Source organism: Montipora capricornis, chromosome 10 (genome assembly GCF_036669925.1).
Source record: "Montipora capricornis isolate CH-2021 chromosome 10, ASM3666992v2, whole genome shotgun sequence".
NCBI classification, from domain to species: Eukaryota; Metazoa; Cnidaria; class Anthozoa; order Scleractinia; family Acroporidae; genus Montipora; species Montipora capricornis.
The window spans coordinates 48,440,490-48,457,721 of record NC_090892.1 but is presented as its reverse complement, the minus strand read 5'-3'; the positions used below and the strand labels follow the sequence as shown (position 1 = coordinate 48,457,721).

Here is a 17,232-nt window from a genome sequence, read left to right as displayed (position 1 = left end):
TATCATCAAACCAAGCTTCTTTGGCACACACAATCCCATGGCGGAGAGATTGGAAATATGAGGGATTCTCTCGTTTCACTACCCGGGCTCACCATCTGGAAAAAAGCGATCCAAGATTCCAAAGGACCCCGCATGAACACAGTTAGCAGTTTTTCATCAATAAAAAGGACGAACATCGTCATTTCATGGATAAGATATCCCTGTACCTCTATACCACCCCACCCTCACCTCCAGAAAAAAAAATCTTCTTTTACATACAGACATCATCAAATCTAGGCATGAAACCAGCAATATAGGTGGGGCAAAACAATTTCCGGTGGATCAAGATAATTATCAAACTGAGGATTGCTTCCATGATAACAAACGTGGCTGGAAGGAAACATTTGTTTATACTTGAAGTCCTCTGCAATTACGAATTAATAGGCATAAAAATAGCTCAGAATCTCGGAGAAAAATTTAGTTTCTGTCGGCGTATTTTTCCATGATATCATACAGCAACTTGATCTGCTTTTCGGTTTCTAATCTTGTTGATTAACATGTGATATTCGCGATAGAAATTGACAGTGGTGTCAATTTCACCATAAACGTCTCACTAACATAGTACTGTAAATGCCTTAACTACTCTGATCTCTTTCCTCTGGGATCTTTTTGTTCGTTATGGCGACACCGACAGCAGAAGTCGTTTATATTCCAGAAAATATCGATGGAAAGGGATATATGAATTATCAGCGGTTCAGACTTCGCGTTTGCATCTGTTCTGGAATATCCATGCTCATTATTTTATCAGCCGCCATAGCATTAATAATCCTCATTTTGAACGTTTCAATGTTTCTTTCGCAAAAGTACGTGCTTGCTGAGGGAGACATCAGGATGATCTCAGTATCGACGGCTTTCTGTGAGGAAATTTCTCTCGGTGAGGACGCTTTCGAGAGAAACCTCTGGATTTTGAAGTCCCTGACAACTCGTCCCCAGCTGCAAGCAACAAACATATCAGCTGAAATATTTATTTCAAAACGTCCTTACTGGTATAAGGGCTTTTATTTGCTGGCGGGGTCAGCTATTACCGTAAAAGCAGAATCTGACAGTGTGTTAAAATTGTTTATTTTCAAGGATAAAAAGAGACTGAACGAGTGGATCGAAAATAACGATGATTTGTCGGGCATCAGAGGAGATAAGCGGAATGATAAACCAACAGTAAAACCCACGCGCATATCATACAGCGTAAACATCCTCGAGTCGGGAAACTACTTTGTTCTTTTCAAATACTTCAAAGGAGACAAGGACTATGCAAGGATTAAATTTGACTTGAAAATAGATCGAAAATCTTACGATCTGTCCTCATCGGTATATGTTTGCAGCGCTGGAGTGAAGAAAACGTGCTCCGGAAAGCTATTGTTCAGTTCCTCTGAGGTGGGAGTTCTGGAAATCCCAGAAAAGTCATCTGGCACGTCTTATCTTAATAATGAGCTTATTGCTACTTGGCATTGCAAGCCGCGGGTCTGGTTCTATTTAGCAGTGTTTCTTGGACCTATCCTTGTCGCTTTCGTCGTCTGTCTCGTATTTTACTATTGTTTCATCAGCCGTACGGAAGAGAAACATTTATACAGGCTTGCGGCCCGCAGACAGCAAGCACTCAAACGGGCTAGCGCGGCTGGTCACAGCATCTCTTTTAGTAATCGCAGCTTAAATGGCTCTATGAGAGGAGGGCCTCCAAGTCGAACACCGAGTATACGAACCAATGGTAACCAATCTGACAGGCCTTGTCTTCAGCCTGTTGTCACGACAATGTACACCGGAAGTCCTGTTGATGGAAGCGAAGAAAGTACAGACGAGGAAAGCAACGCCAACCACTCCGTCGAAATTCCAACTCGACAATCTTCTGTTGACGGGATTTCCTTGGGGTCAAGGGAAATTACGGTTCATCGGCAAGCTAGCTTTAGCACCTTTCAGAGCAGCGAGGATGAGGCCACAACGTTACGTTACCCAGCTAAAAAGTCGCGTGACACAAATTGGAGAACAGTTTTTGATCTGCAACAGGAGCGTGGAAAATTTGCAAAAGACACAAATACATTTCCGCGACGGAATTCTAGTGAGGAGCTGTGTTATCGTGGAAGTGGAACTTTACCATGCAACTGTGCCAAGCCAGAAGCTACTGGTGTGTCACGCAGGTCCAGTGAACGATTGCGTGACGTTCTCGAAGGCAAACGTCCTCCAATAGAACGCAAAAAACACAAAATTGATCACCAAGATTCTCGTGTTAAAATTCCAAACGGTATGCTTCCAGGAAATATACCCAGTCGCCGCTATTCCAGTGAAGAATTGTTTCACCATGGAGATTATCGACAATTGAACTTACTTATAGCGGAACCAGAGGTTCCTTTACCTTCATCTAGCAAAGGCGATGGTGAACGTTCCAAAAAGAAGAAATCGCGCAGAGCTTGTGATGGAGGAAAAACCACCTCTCTTCGACGAGATGGGAGGGGTACAATACCAAATGGTACCATTCCGTCGAAGTCGCCAACTCGGCGAAATTCCAGTGATGAACTTTATCATAGAAAAACGGTGGAAAATGAAAGTATGTCATTGCCTCGTGACCGAGGCAACACAATGCCCACGTTTAGTTCCAACAACCATCTTGACGTGAGGCAGTACATTTTCACAAGTAAGCACGCTTCACTTCCCTCTTTACAGCGGCATCCTAAGGATTCGCATGCGTGGGTGCCTTCTGCCCAAAAAGCAAGTAGCAATTTTCAAGGCGATGAACACGTCGAAGAATCTCAGCAAGTAAAAATGCGAGCGCATTCATGGAGGAGGAGAGAAATGGGCTGGACCCCAAGGTTGTCCATAGTTTCCGAGTCTGAAGTATGAGAGGCTTGCTCCTTCTTCATCTCTTTTCCTGCTCAACTGCGAAAACAGTTCAAATTTTTAGTTCACCCGGTGCCGTGAGTACATGGTCCAATGCGGGCTCTTGAAACGGGATTATAACAAATTTTAATTATTTCATAATTATTAGGTATTATTAGTATCATCCCCGACTCTTGTTAGAATCTCGAATCCCAGAGCGATAGCATCACCGAAAAAAACTCGTGAACAGTCTTCTCTTCTCTGACTGCTTACGGTCAGAAAAGAAAAGAAATCTTGTGGGGCACGTTGTAAATTTGTATTCAGAATATATACTAATGCAGGGATGCTTTTCATGGATTTCTTAAGTAGCTGTTATTGTTGAACACTTCCAAAGCTTATTCAAAAAGTGGAGTTAGTGTTTGCAACAATCGGAGTGTTTTTCAAAAATTCACATCATTTCCGGTTGAAATCGGAATTTGTAAAATGTCTATTTTCGCAAAATCTGAATTCCGAGTTTGTGTTGTTATCGATGTTTTTGTATTTTTCATTGTAAGATTGGATTCGCATCAAAGGATCCGGAGACCATCACACACCCCAGTTGTTCGAAGACTTCAAGAGTGGATAGCGTTATCCACTGAATAAAGCACTATCCACGGCATAATTCAATCGGTTTTGCTAGTGCTTATCCGCTGAATAGTGATTTATCCGGTGGATAGAGCAGTTATCCACCTTTTGACGCCTGATCGCCAATTCATGATATCGTCGATATCATTCATGGCGTATCTTCCGTATTCCATTGCTTTGCTACAATACTGAAAAACGCGCCTTTTGTAAAACTTTCCATCAGTGTATCCGAAAGTTCCATTTTCTTACACATATTGCAGATAATATTGAACACAACGAAATGTATCGATTTCTTTTTGATTGGATTAGATTATTGTCTGAAGACTTGCTCTTCCTGACTTTTGATTGGCTTACCCATTATTCCATCAAAGCCACTTTTCCATGCTTCACAAATATAGTGAAGTTGTTGTGGCCATGTAACGTTGCTGTGAGGAATATGGACAAAATAGCAACTATGATAGTAGAGTTTTTAATAAAACAATAATTGATCTATTCGAGCTTGCTTGAAAAGAGGCGAGATTTTGCAAAATTATTTACAGTACATACTACGACCGGCTTCCTTCGTCCACTATCTCTCATCTGAGTGCACCCTGGTATAAATTTTGAAATACTGCCGATTTTCATTGGAAATAGATAAACGTTCTTTGTGTGTGTGTGCCTTTTGGTTTAACGCTTTGGTTGATGTAAAAATATATATATATATCCTGCGTGAGATGGCAAACGTGTGGTTCGAAACGTGGAAACATTGTCACAGCAAATGGAGTGATGGCCAGTGAAAGGATACGAAAAATTGTCTTTAAATGAAAATTATATGGGGGAGAAAAAAAGGGCAGACGGAAAAAATCATCCTCCGACAAAAAAATGCTGTTACTGGGCTGTTAGATGCCCAGAAAATAAAACAATGCACTTTAAACTTTCTTTGAAGAACACGGGGACTAGTGCAGGGATTGGTGCGCAGTTGTACCGGGTTCCATTCCCTCCCGGAAGACATGAATCGGTTGGCCCGAGCGCCTTCCATTGCTCCACGCATGCGCCTGAGATGACAGTCCCTTTTACTATGTTCCCTTTGGAATATCCCTTTCGGCTCGATAGCTGAGTGCACTGTCACTTTAACAAAGAGTTTAAAAAAGTCTTTACATATTCTCATCAAGGGTCAGCTCTTTTTCATTTTCCCACGCTTTAAAGGAACGGACTCAAGAATGGTTCTTTTTATTACGAATCACTTTATTGATTAAACTATAAGCACTGGAAAGGCTACACTAAATATGTACAATCATACTCTACTTCAGACTGTGCCTAACTACTATTGGACATTTCGTTTCTCTGTCTAAAAACGTCACTTGTCTCAATCCAGTTCACACTAGCAACGCAAAAGGTGACGCAAACGCAAGCAAAAAAACAAGTGTGAATTAGAATAGATATTTGAAGACACTTGCCTTTTTCTAGCGCAGGCGCAAGCGCTTTCGCCTGCTCACTCTTCTGACGTGCACAATTTACAGTAAAAGATATCTACAACAGCTTGCAGTCCATCCCCCTTAGGCGCTTTCGCTCCATTTTCTGTTATTTAGGTGTTTTCTAAACTCAACGATGGCTTGCCTCTGTGGCGAATGGAGCGAACGTTAAATGATGGTGACAAAGTTCATGAAATGAGGACCACAAAAATTATACACCAGGCATTTTGAGGAAGCATTAAACTTCTCTATATTTTACAGAGACAAACTTATTGTTAAGTGATTACTCGATCACTCCCAAACCCCTTGCAGTCTTCCTGAGCATATTCACAGCGCAAGAGCTGGAACTGAGTCACACGAATAAACGACATCTGAACCAAAGCCATAAGCCTCAACCCCCCATATCATACGAAGTGTCCTGCATTTTCTTTATGTTGTGGATTGACTGCCATTGTTCCTCACGTACACAAACCCAGACAGAGCACGTTAATGTTCGATATCTACTTTGGTCATGCAACCAACACTGGTAAAGTGAATTTGCCGGCATAAGTGCAAGAGATCAAGTTAAAAACTTATGGCTGTCTTCAGAGCACGGTTGTAATTTGAATCTGAGGAATGGATGATAATAATAACAATAATAATTAAATTATTATTAATCCTTCATAAAGGAACAAAATCAAATGTTTTAATGTAAATAAAATTTGTATATGTGATGCAGATTTCCCTTGATTTAGAAACAAAATTTGGCTCTACTAATCAGAGAACATGAACACTCAAGTCTCAATGCTGCATTAATACTTTGTTGCATCCATTACATATCTAAATAGTCACCTTCATATGGACAGAACAACTAAAGCTGCTGTTACACGTTGAAACTTTCATCTGAAACGTGTGTGCAACGGTGCTACGAAACAAGTTTCAGGAGGTATCGCACCTTGTAAAATAGTCGGTTTCTTGAAACTTTTTTGAACTTCCGTTGCGAGAAAAGTTTCACGCTTTCTACTTCTGCAACGGTCGCAGCAAAACAGGAGTTTCACCGTGTAACACCACTTCAAGAAACTGGTCTCTCTCGGTCTTGTTACGCTATATACAAAAATTTGATTTTATCAACGGAATTGATAATGTAAATTGGCCACCGTACAGAGATTATAAAAGCTGACGTCTCGAGCGTTAGCCCTTCGTCGGATTCGCTCTAACGAAGGGCGAACGGTCGAAACGTCAGCTTTTAGAATCTCTGTACGGTGGCCAATTTACATTATCAACTCCGTTGACAAAACCAAATTTTTGTATACTACTTCCCCACCGACGCAGCACCACAGTTTCTTTAGAAACTACCCCCTTCATTCACTTGTTACGCTATGCTGCGTAAGCCAATCAGAAACCGGCTAAGGCCATGTAAACAACATTTCGAGACCAGTTTCAACTTTCCAAACGAGTTTCGACCTTTCACGTTACACGCTGCAACACCTGCTAAAACTTGTTTTGCAGTGCCGTTGAATATACATGTAACTTTCAGCTAAAAGTTTCAACTTGTAACTGCGGATTAAGGCCCGGTTTAAATGTTAAACTTCGCATGTGCCGAATCTAATGCATAACAGCGAAAACCATATATTTCTCTCACTTGCATTAGATTCGGAACATGTGAAGTTCGACGTTTGAACTGGGCCTAAGGTTTTGTGTGAATGTGAAAAGAGATCGCCCTATGAAAAAGAATCCAGGTGGCTCTCGTATTCCAGATCTCAGCCTGTGGATTTTAAATCTCGAATAATGGATCCCAGATCCCAAGTCCTGCATTCCGGATTCCGAATTTACGGTTCCACCGAAATGGATCTTGGATTCCATCAAAATCTATGGATTCTGAATTCTATACGATGGATTCCGGATTCCAATTAAAGCCTCACATTTGCTGGATTCCGGATTCCTTCACATCAGGTGAAAGAGGAATAGACAGAAACTATCCAGCAAAAGAAGGGGCTACTTAGTTCTTTAAAAAAACCTCCACTAACACAACAACAACTTTAAACGACAGAACCTCATGTTTGCAATTAACATTGTTCAAACATTTTCCAGTGAAAGCGTATATATACGAGAAAAATGAATTCGAAAACGCTTGTTTTGGCTTTCAAATTTCCTGGGAGCCGCCATCTTGAATAATTTTGATGTGTCGCGGTTGCCCTATTGTTCCAGAACAAAAGCTCTTTGTGTCAGAACAATAGGACAACCACGACACGTCACAATTATCCAAGATGGCGGCACCCAGGAAATTTGAAAACCAAAACAAGCTTTTCAAAGTCATTTTTTTCGGATACAAACGCTTTCATTGGAAAGAGTTCGAACAATTTTAAATGTTAGCGTTATGTTCTGTGGTTTAAAGTTCTTTTGTTGTTTTAGTGGTGGAGGTTCCCTTTAAAGAAACTATGGTTCTGCATCGGAAGGGAGTGGTTTTTCTAAAGAATTTGAAAAGGTAAATAAACCACCGTAAAAAAACATTTGTAAGTGACAATATATCCATAATCAAGTGCTAGCCCTTCATCAAAGATAACACTAAAAAATAATATTTGGGTTAATTAATTTGAGGTTGAGGTCATGGTTGAGCAATGTTCATCACATGTGGCGAACGAACTTAAATCAGCTCACGTGTTCATAAAAGATATGAACTGGACACAACAAAATTGGACTGATTTTGTTTGGACCTTCTGAGATGTTCCTCACAGCCAGGTAAGCTAATTGAGGACCAACTTAAACATTGGCTAAAAATTAATATCTATTTCAAGATCTGGTCTCACACCACCACTTGAGGATGGTTGACTAAAACTCCAGAGCCCGGTTGTTCAAAAGCCGATTAACGCTAATCCCAGATTAAAAATTAACCAAGGAGTTTATTACTCCACTACTAAATGCTGTTCAACGTTGATATTTGGCAAAACTTTACATTAGAAGAAGTCAATCTTGAAAAACAAAAATAAGCAAAACAACCTTTCACCAAAAAGTTGAAAACACGAAACAAAAGTTTACGCTAATCCTGGATTAAGCTAATCGGCTTTCGAACAACCTGGCCCAGCATTATTACAACAATGACAGCGTACTATACAAATCAATTGAAGCTTTGATCCTAGCAGTTGTGAACGCAATTTTAGTAATCATAGCTTCACTTGATTTCATATTTGCAGTTCAATAATTTTATATTCATGATTCATTTCATATATCATTTCATTCACTGATACTATACAAAGTAAAAAAAAAATTCCATACAACTCACCAGGGTGATCTACTTTTCTGTAACGACCACGCATTTCCAGAGAATCTTGGTCTGCATCCTTGAGATGCTGTGATTGCGTGGGTGATATCCTTCCACTTTGTTTTTTTCTCTTTATAATGCAGTAAGCGATAATTCCAATGATTACTAAGAACAAAAGTCCAAAAACCACACTGCAAACTATGATTACAGTTAAATTCTCGTTTGATGCATCAGAATCTGTTGGTTTTGGCGATGAAGAAGTTGTTGTCGGAGAAGTTGTTGTCGGTGGAGGTGTTGTCAGTGGAGTTACTGGTTCGACTGTCAATGACACAGCATTTGCTGTAACCGGTTGGCCTGATGGTAGGGTCACAATGAAATTACCAGACTCAATCACACGTTGTAGTGCAGACACAGATTGCTGGAAATCCTCTGGAGCTTGTCCTTTTGTAGGGACCAAAATGAAGGACACATTTATGCTTCCAGGTGATGCGTTGATACCAGCAATACATGAAACCCGAGTGGCATTTATAATTATCTCTGTGATATTTTTCTTGAAACCCTCTACATTTCCTTGAATTGCACTAAAGTTCACTTCAAATGTAAAGTTGAACATGTAACCTGATGTTGCAAGTTCACATAAGTTTGAATAATTCTTGCATTGCGATGGGGTGCTGCAAGAATTGCTAAAATCACATTTTTCTTCACCTTTAAAACAAAAAAAGAAAAAATCAAGGATAAGTAAGTAATATATACAGGAATCGTGCAACTGCAGACAATGTTGAATAGCAGAAGATTTGTTTGTTAGACTTCTGGCAGTCCCATGTCAGTTGAGCCAGCTACTTTTCAAATCAATCATTTGTTGTCCACAATAATTACAAGAAACAGCTTCCAAGGATTAGAGGACAAAGAAAGCGTCCCTCTGCTGTTTCTTTCATTTATATGACAAAACTTGATTGAAGAAAAAAGAATGCAACTCGACTGACATACCCGGTAGAAGGGAATGCCTCTGGTCTATTTGGTTGAGATCGCACAAAATAAACTGAAAAGGGAAAAACACAAGGCTAAATATAGCCCTTTCTCTGGTCACTACTTTGTTGACTTTTGAGTCAAGGAAACTGATGATGCTTCCTGATCATTTAACAGAATCGCACATAACATGAAAACACAAACACTTTTTTTCTGGTCATGCCTAGAAGAGCAGAGATAATCCTACACTCCAAGCCTTTAAGCTGAGGTATATGCTTGGTTTGTTAAATCAGCCTTGGAAGCCAATGATTCAGATTTGAAAGGCATATCAATAATACTATGGTAGGTCAAATAATATTACAGTACTCATTCTATACAACTTTAGAGTATGGCAACAATCCTCTTTTTTGGAGAACTATACAGTAATTACGGACTACATGTGTGTAATCACTGGTCTTCATCATAGCACTAACACAGATTTTGCAACTCTTGACTCCATGCCTACCTTGTGAACAGCACGGCTTTCCTTCTTCCTGACACAAGCCATTTCCCTTACAAAATGTGTGTCCATCTGGACAAAAACTTGAACAAAAAAGTGAAAGATAATGATCACACTGTATTTTAAACTAACTGAGACTTTGGAAAGAAAGTAAACAAAAAAGGATCAAGGTCCTAACTGTTGCCATGGTGTCTGACATTTGCAGACTAGTGCAGACTGCAGACAAATAGCGCTGATAAACAGTATTTAAGTCTAAGAACGTTTTAAAATGGGTTTTTTTTAGACTTAAATACTGTTTATCAGTGCTATTTGAAATGTGTGTTTAGACTTAAATACTGTTTATCAGCACTATTTGTCTGCAGTCTGCAAATGTCAGACGCCGCTGTTGCCAGAGGTTGTCATATTTGCACGTCTTTTCATAATAGACTGCGAGCAGTCCCCTCATAAATCAGTTGAGCGGCCCACTGTTTCTGAGGCAGTCGTGTTTTTTCATGCAAACAAATAAAGCCTCCCTCGGTCATTTTGTTTGTTTGCATGACAAAACACGACCGCCTCAGAAAAGCGGGCCGCTCAACTGATTTATCAAGGGACTGCTCGCAGTCTATTTCGTAAAGATGAAGAACAATTATTGTTTACGAGAAGACCCTTCTATTAATGGTCTTGTCTCCTTTCCACCCTCTTTCTTCTACTGTTAGTAGTATGTGGGTTACAATGAGGTTTTTTCAGGAGGTTAAAAGATAAGCTGGGCAAATGTGTATGATAAAATAATGGTCAACTGGACCTGCATTTTGAGGCCAAACATTTGCCGTCAAGAAAGTTGCTTGCAAACTGCTGAACCAAACAGTTGTCTGAACTTAACTGGTTTAGACAATTTTTGATTGTTTGATGTATGATATATTTCTTGGTAGGATTCACAGTTGTATTGGAATTATCTACAAGAAAGTAACTGGCTCTTTAAAAGCAGATAATTTCATGTGCAACTCAGCTCTTTGAAAAGCCCATGTGAACTCAACTTACATAATGGTTACACTTTAAATAGATGAAACCCTTTTTTTAAGATATACATGTACAAGTGCTGTGAACCATAAAAAGAGATAACTAGAGATCTTTAGAGTCAACAACAATAACATCAACCAGGGGTTGCTGGAAATCCCAAGTATAGAGGCCTTGGGCAAAGGAAAGAGAAAGAAAAGTAGAATAATGTCAGTCACATTCTAAAGGTGGGAGACTGAAAAAGTGACTGCAGAGAAAAGAACGAAGGCCAAAAGACAACTTAGCAGATTTTGTAGTAGAGAGATAGATGAGAAACTGATTGGAATTTGAGAGCTCACTGAGACAAGTTGAAAAGATGTGAGAAGTTCCTTTGTGCCACCAGACTTGCAAGCATCATATAAGAGGAAGAACACTTGTTTTTTGGCCAAAACTAATCTTCAACTTACTTGCAATCAAACTTGTCCCGAGCTTCAGCACATTTCACCACAGCATGAGAAACAGCCGGACATATTAGATTTTGCATCTGGCAAAGATGGGCCCACCCTAGCGATTAAGTAAAAGTTTTCAATTAGACAAACAGAAACAGTTGAAGTCTTTGCTAGGTATGCACTCAATTTGAGTTCCCAGGCCCACCTTTTATGTTATTCAAATTCTGTGGCTTTTCTGGATATTAATTGGGCCACTGTATGTCACATTATTTTAGCGTGTTTAGGGGGCATCTTTAGTTTATCAAGACTTTAAACTTTAAAATGGTAATGTAGAATTCCTTTACTGATAAACTTATAGTTACATCACAAACAAGATGATTCTATTAAAGCAAAAACGACCTTTATCCAGGAGATTTGCCGTAAACTTGAAAAACATCTGGCCGACATTTTCCAAATGCAATCGGTTTCAATCTTGTCCATTTGGGTCCATCCATGCTTCTCTTTCCTTTTGCTGTATTATGTTGTTCAACGATTTTAAGTGGTCAATGTTTCATTCTACTTTTTGGGAATTCTGGGACTGTCATGAAATTACACAATTTTGCATGACACAGCCCCTTTAATATATGTACAAGCTTCCTACCTCCTAGATAATCATCTTGCAGTGTGTAGTTCCGAGATGGAGCTCCTTTACAATCTGACACGTTTTGGCATGATGAAGTGTAAGGACAAAACTTTTCACCCTGCTTGCACGATATTTCAGCCTTCTCTCGACTGGCAACATAGTCAATTTCTTTTTCACATGCAGTGGTATTAGGAATGCAGCTCAAGGTTTCAATACAGAAGGTCTCGTTAGCTCCACACACTATGCCAAATAACCCAATGCTGGAGTTCTTATTTTTCTGCCACTGAAAGAGGTCTTCATAAGAGCAAGTTTCGTTGACACCAATGCACTGCATGTATGATGGACAAAAGAATTTACCAGGAGAGCACTTTGTGCACCACGGTGTACTCGTCAAATTGCGCAGCATGTCATTGGTAAGATGGATGGTGCAATTCTCATGATTAGGGATGCACTTTTGATTCAAAGCGCAGAACTTGGTACCATAATGGCATTTAGAAAACTTTTGGACATCTTTCAGCAGCCATTCACGGAAAGCCTCAGGAACATTATAAGATGACCACCATGGGGTCAAACTTGCGGTCGTGTACAGAATGTGATGGGTGCTGTAGGGGCAGACGGTTCCCGGCATGGCGGTAATTGCTGAGGTCACCATAGTTGGCCATGACTTGGAAAGGCTTGTGCTCACAATGGTAGAAGATAGGGAACTGTTTCTTGATGAGCTGGGAATGATAGTACTAGAAGGACTTGAGCTACTGGTGCTGTCTTCGATACTAACGCTCTCCTCGATACTGCTGCTTTCTTCAAAGGGAGTAGAGCTACTAATGCTAATTTTGCTGGTGGAGAAATGATTTGCTGAACTGATGCTTGAGCTTGGAGGTTTGCTTTCAAGGTATTTACAGACCCTGGGTAAGCCACTGCATATTCTCCCAAACAATTCCACTTGACCACAGAACTCATTGACATGACAGCAAGTTGTCTGCGATTGAAAACAACAAAATCAGTCAGTTACCTACTAGTTGGTTTTCTAATATGTTCAATTTTAAATGAGTCGTTGACCGAGGTAGTGTCACAAAATTCCAAATAATAGAGCTTGGTCCATCCTCAAGGGGACCCAAGGGCAGACGCCTAATCAGAATGACAGTGGTTCTTTGTCCTCCGTCACTTCATGATCAGTATGGAAGTCTACCCGAAAGTGTTAACTCACGAAACAAAATGGCGACGAAGAAAAGTATAGAACGGTTTGGAAAGCCGACTCCAAGCCGATCTGTTCTTTTCTTCGTCGCATTTTTGTCGCGAGTTTACACCTTTCTGTGCCCCAATGCAATAAACAGCCCCTGGGTCTCCGAGGATGGCCTTGATCTCCTGGCCATCCCTCAAAATGACATTGAACATTTCGTAACAATTACACGACGCAAGATACCATCCTAATATGACAAGCTTACCGCTGTAAAAAGAATGACAACAGGCAGAATTAGAGCTTCAGTTCAACAAAAAAGTAGGGTTTCTAAGCTAAGCCGCGCTGATCTACAGGATTTAGGTCTAAAACCCACTTTGAAGACGGTTGGCTTTTAATTGTTTTGCTAAGTACCACTATGTCAATACTCTAAATAGTTCGACATTCGGATTCCGGGAGCTTATTTCGTTGGTGTAGTGTATATCGGAAACTGCAATGAGTTATGACATGCCTTCGATCCTAGCCTGCGTAGCAAGCGTTCCTTTTCGACAAAAAGAGCTTCGAAAAGATTTTCCGCAAACTGACCGCGCGGAAGTTGGGGCAAGAGACTGATACTTTCGCGCGGCCAGTTTACAGAAAATCGGTTCGAAGCTCTTCTGTCGAACAGGAACGCTTGCTACGCAGGCTACTTCGATCCGGGTTTAACTCTTTGCCTCGCCTACTCTGAATCTTCTCTGAATGCTTAAAATGTTTGTTTCTTTGAAGAAGATTGTACGTCGTGCAAGTTGAATAAAAAGGGGAAATGTCAGTTTGCATGATAGCCACGAGTACAGTGTTGACCGATTTTCAGCGCCTCCGCCGTAGTGCCTAGGCCCCTTGCGCCTGGTATTCGCGTGTAACCATTTGTGCAAACCCATAGAGAAACCTGCCTGCCTATCAGCGCCGACGTCAGCGCCTTCAATTCTCCGATTTCTTTCCAAATGAAAAAATTCTATTGGAAAACTACTGATAATCTTTATCGGCTGTAAAATTCTTCAAGCGCTTCGCTTTCTTTTAGTTGCTAGGCAACGTACCTTTTTGCGCAAAAGCGCAAACAAAATCCAGTCAAGCGTGGTCTAGTTACTTTGCGAGCTAACATCTTTTTACTTAGAAATTGTGCAAGACAGCAAAAAGTCCAGAAAGTCCTGGTTTCACCAAAAAGATACAAAAGAAACTTCGTCGGCTTTGAAATAACTTGACATAAAATTTGATTTTTGTGAGATTAACATTTTTTCAAAAGTGTTAGTTAATTTGCGCAATTGTCGACAAAAGATTTCAACAAATTGAAGTTTGTCCTGGACAAATCTAGATTGCCTCGAGTATCAGTGTGTAAGACGAGAAAATGCGTTTTGCCATTACCAGTGATCGACTCATAAGTATCGATCTTGGATTCTAAGACTTTTCAGGGCAGATATGCCAACATTATCTTCAAATCTTGTTCCATCTTCTTTGGTTTTGCATTGCCGATGTGATGTCATAACATGCTGGATGACTAAAGGATGCCGCGTATTATGCGAGGCGCAGCAAACGCGCAAATTCGTTTAAAGGTCGACACAGAGTGCCGACTGTCACGGCTAAATTATCAATGTACAATCAAGTCTTTGCTATAAATGATGACGCCAACCTTAGCGTTGAAATGATAACCTTTTGATCATGATTTACTAACAGTTGTTTCACTAAACATATGTCAAAAACAGGAAAACATAGAGACTCAAAAACTCTGGATTTTCTCCGTGTCACAACCACGGATTCATCAAAATGAACGCTGCGTGGACTTCTTTAGGGTAATGCACGTACCATACGTGCTCTTGAAACAGTTGTTACCAAACGCGGAAAAGGCCAAATTGGTTCAAGACATCTCCACAAGGATTCTAACAAACCCGCCGCAGTTTTTCTTTACTGCAAATGAGAACTCAGTGATGATTAAAGGGGAAGAGCACCTGAATTTCTCCAACGAAATCCCGTGCACTGATAGTAAGACTTAAAAATCCTTTTTATTTTCGTGATGCAACCGCGGTCTACGAAAGAAATGCTTCTATAGAATACTCCAGAGACAGAATTCACTATACTACAGATACATATGACCTGGACGACGCATAGCGATTACACATGTCGTATGATCACTAGCTTAGTAAGTTATTACTAAGGCCACCGTACCATTTTCTCAAAGGATTGAAGGGCCTGACTTCTTTCCACAAGGGTAGTACAGGCGAGCTAAGTTTTCAATATTGGAACTACTTCTGTGCTTTGTTTAGCTCGAGGGAGGATCATTAAAAAGGAATTTCCCATCATCAACCAAACGCCAACGAAGATGCTTAATATACTAATTCAACTTACCTCGGCTTTTTCGCAGAGATTTCCAGTCACATATGAAGAGGCACTTGTTGCTATGATCAGAACTGAAAGATAAGTAGGTATATAATCTGTTCAGTGATACAAAGAAAACAGCATGCAAGTGTGAAAGAGCAATGTGATAGCACCCATGATTTACTAACCCAGCACTTCCAGGTAGATCGGCATTCTTCAAAGATGAACTGGGCAAATTCTTGGTTTCTTCAAGAGCTCTTTATTACAAACCTGTCGTAACCCCGAAAGCCTCGTCGTAATTAAGCCTGTAAAATTCGGTTTGGTATTAATCAAGGCTTTCAAGTGCAAATCAAATGAGATTGCGAAACTAAAGCTAATAACCTCCACTGTCCTGGCCTCCAATAGCTGGCACCTCTTTTGTTAAAAGGACAAAGGTTTTTCGGAATGTGTTTGGCCGTTACCATGATCAACGGTTCTCCAGGGAAAACAACAGCACTTTAGTTGTTAGGCAATCTTTCAAGTTTACGATCAATATGTTTACCTCATAACTTCTTTGTTGAGTGGCGATTGTCATATTTTGATGGTAACTATATGATCAATCTTTTCAGAGCGCTTGAATGTCGTACAAACAACGTCTTCACTTGGAAACGACCACATAATCAAAACTGTGATTGAGACCTTCGGGCTCTGTTTCAACATTTCTATACTAACTTTAAAGTATTTTCACTTGCAAAGTTCCACAGTTTTCCTTTAAAGTCTTCGCCTTTAAAAGTTTTGATGCTGTGGTAAGGCCCGGTCAAACTTTAATACTGGATTGTAATTAGGACTTCACGAAGACAGAAACGCATGCTTTACAAAATTTGCAGTTCTCAAATAGTCGGAGAAAAATCAGTCATTGAACTTGTCAATGAAGAGACTTTTTTGTCGTAAAGTTCGCCGTTATTTAAGTATTCAATGAATCATAAAAAATGCGCCGTGTGGATTGAATTGCATTGTGTAACTCGTTTGTCCCATTAATCCTAAGGTATTGACGTTCAAGGCTTATCTTTATCCTCTTAGCAAGCATTTCAACGTGATCTAAGTGAGTAATCTTTTGTTTCTACCCTTATCGCGATGTCATGAAGAATGTGTCATGCGTAATGTAGGCGACGAATGACGCTGTAACAAGAACGCTGCGTCACAAAACAACAAAGCAGCTGCAGTGAGAAAAAATGGCCCTCTAAGCAATGCAAGAGCGGGTTTTACTGACAATTGGTATATTTTTTGCCGTCCTCTGCCAAAGAAGAAGAGTAGGGGTGTTAAGCCTTGCTGATAAAGACGGTATTGTTTTCTTGCTAATTAAAATATCCTTTTTCAAAAGGAAAACTCCTTGCGTGAAAACGCGCAGAAATGCCCAGATTTGTAGAAAAACCAGTTTCTTATGCAACATGGGGGGTCCAAGTTTTGGGTTACTATCAAATATTGAGAAGTTTAGACAAAAGTGAGGACGAAAGCCACAAGGACATGTGCGTGGACTTCACTTGCTATTGATATAAAAAGGAAAGGAACGGTATTTAAGTGTCTAGTCGTACCAGCGCTGGAGCACTAATTGGGAACACTGTAAACTGAAATTAACAATTAACTCAAATCAAGTCAAATGTTCGGTTTTTCAGGAGAGGGGAAAACCAAAATACACGGAGAAAAGCCTCTCGGTGCAGAGTAGTGAACCAACAAACTCAGCTCACATATTCGCGATTCGCTCTGACGAAGGGCTAACGCTCGAAACGTCAGCTTTTAGAATCTCTGTACGGTGGCCAATTTACATTATCAACTCCGTTGATAAAACCAAATTTCAGCCCACATATGACGTTGGGAATCGAACCCGGGCCACATTGGTGGGAAGCGAGTGCTCTCGCCACTTCGCCATCCCTCTAATCAAACGTGTACCATGCATTGGTAAACTGTTTATTATTGTCCAGAAATTTTGATTAATTTGGTCTGAATGCCCTTGAAATAAATTTATTATAGAGAGAAATACTATTGACAATATACTATTTATAATGCACAA

General features: G+C 40.2%; 2 protein-coding genes across 2 annotated transcripts; one reads left to right on the top strand and one right to left on the bottom strand.

The window, feature by feature from the left end:
• The first annotated feature begins 587 nt into the window (after positions 1-587).
• Positions 588-3,985, top strand: LOC138019167 (uncharacterized). The gene has a single exon (XM_068865864.1). It carries the CDS (start codon positions 658-660, stop codon positions 2,866-2,868), a length of 2,211 nt encoding a protein of 736 aa, XP_068721965.1. The 5' UTR covers positions 588-657; the 3' UTR covers positions 2,869-3,985.
• A 676-nt stretch (positions 3,986-4,661) lies between these two features.
• Positions 4,662-13,062, bottom strand: LOC138019168 (uncharacterized). Its single transcript, XM_068865865.1, has 5 exons — positions 11,684-13,062; positions 11,062-11,158; positions 9,629-9,705; positions 8,179-8,862; positions 4,662-5,527 (listed from the first exon to the last, which is right to left on the bottom strand). Exons 1-5 carry the CDS (start codon positions 12,315-12,317, stop codon positions 5,484-5,486), a joined length of 1,536 nt encoding a protein of 511 aa, XP_068721966.1. The 5' UTR covers positions 12,318-13,062; the 3' UTR covers positions 4,662-5,483.
• Between the last annotated feature and the right edge of the window lie 4,170 nt (positions 13,063-17,232).

Bases quoted from the DNA above. Each gene is read 5' to 3' on its own strand.
- LOC138019167 (XM_068865864.1), top strand. From the start codon at position 658: ATGGCGACACCGACAGCAGAAGTCGTTTATATTCCAGAAAATATCGAT.
- LOC138019168 (XM_068865865.1), bottom strand. From the start codon at position 12,317: ATGGTGACCTCAGCAATTACCGCCATGCCGGGAACCGTCTGCCCCTAC. The intron at 11,159-11,683 runs GTAGGAAGCTTG...CTTAATCGCTAG, and splicing joins GCAAGATGATTATCTAGGAG to GGTGGGCCCATCTTTGCCAG. The intron at 5,528-8,178 runs GTGAGTTGTATG...TCCATTCCTCAG, and splicing joins CAGAAAAGTAGATCACCCTG to ATTCAAATTACAACCGTGCT.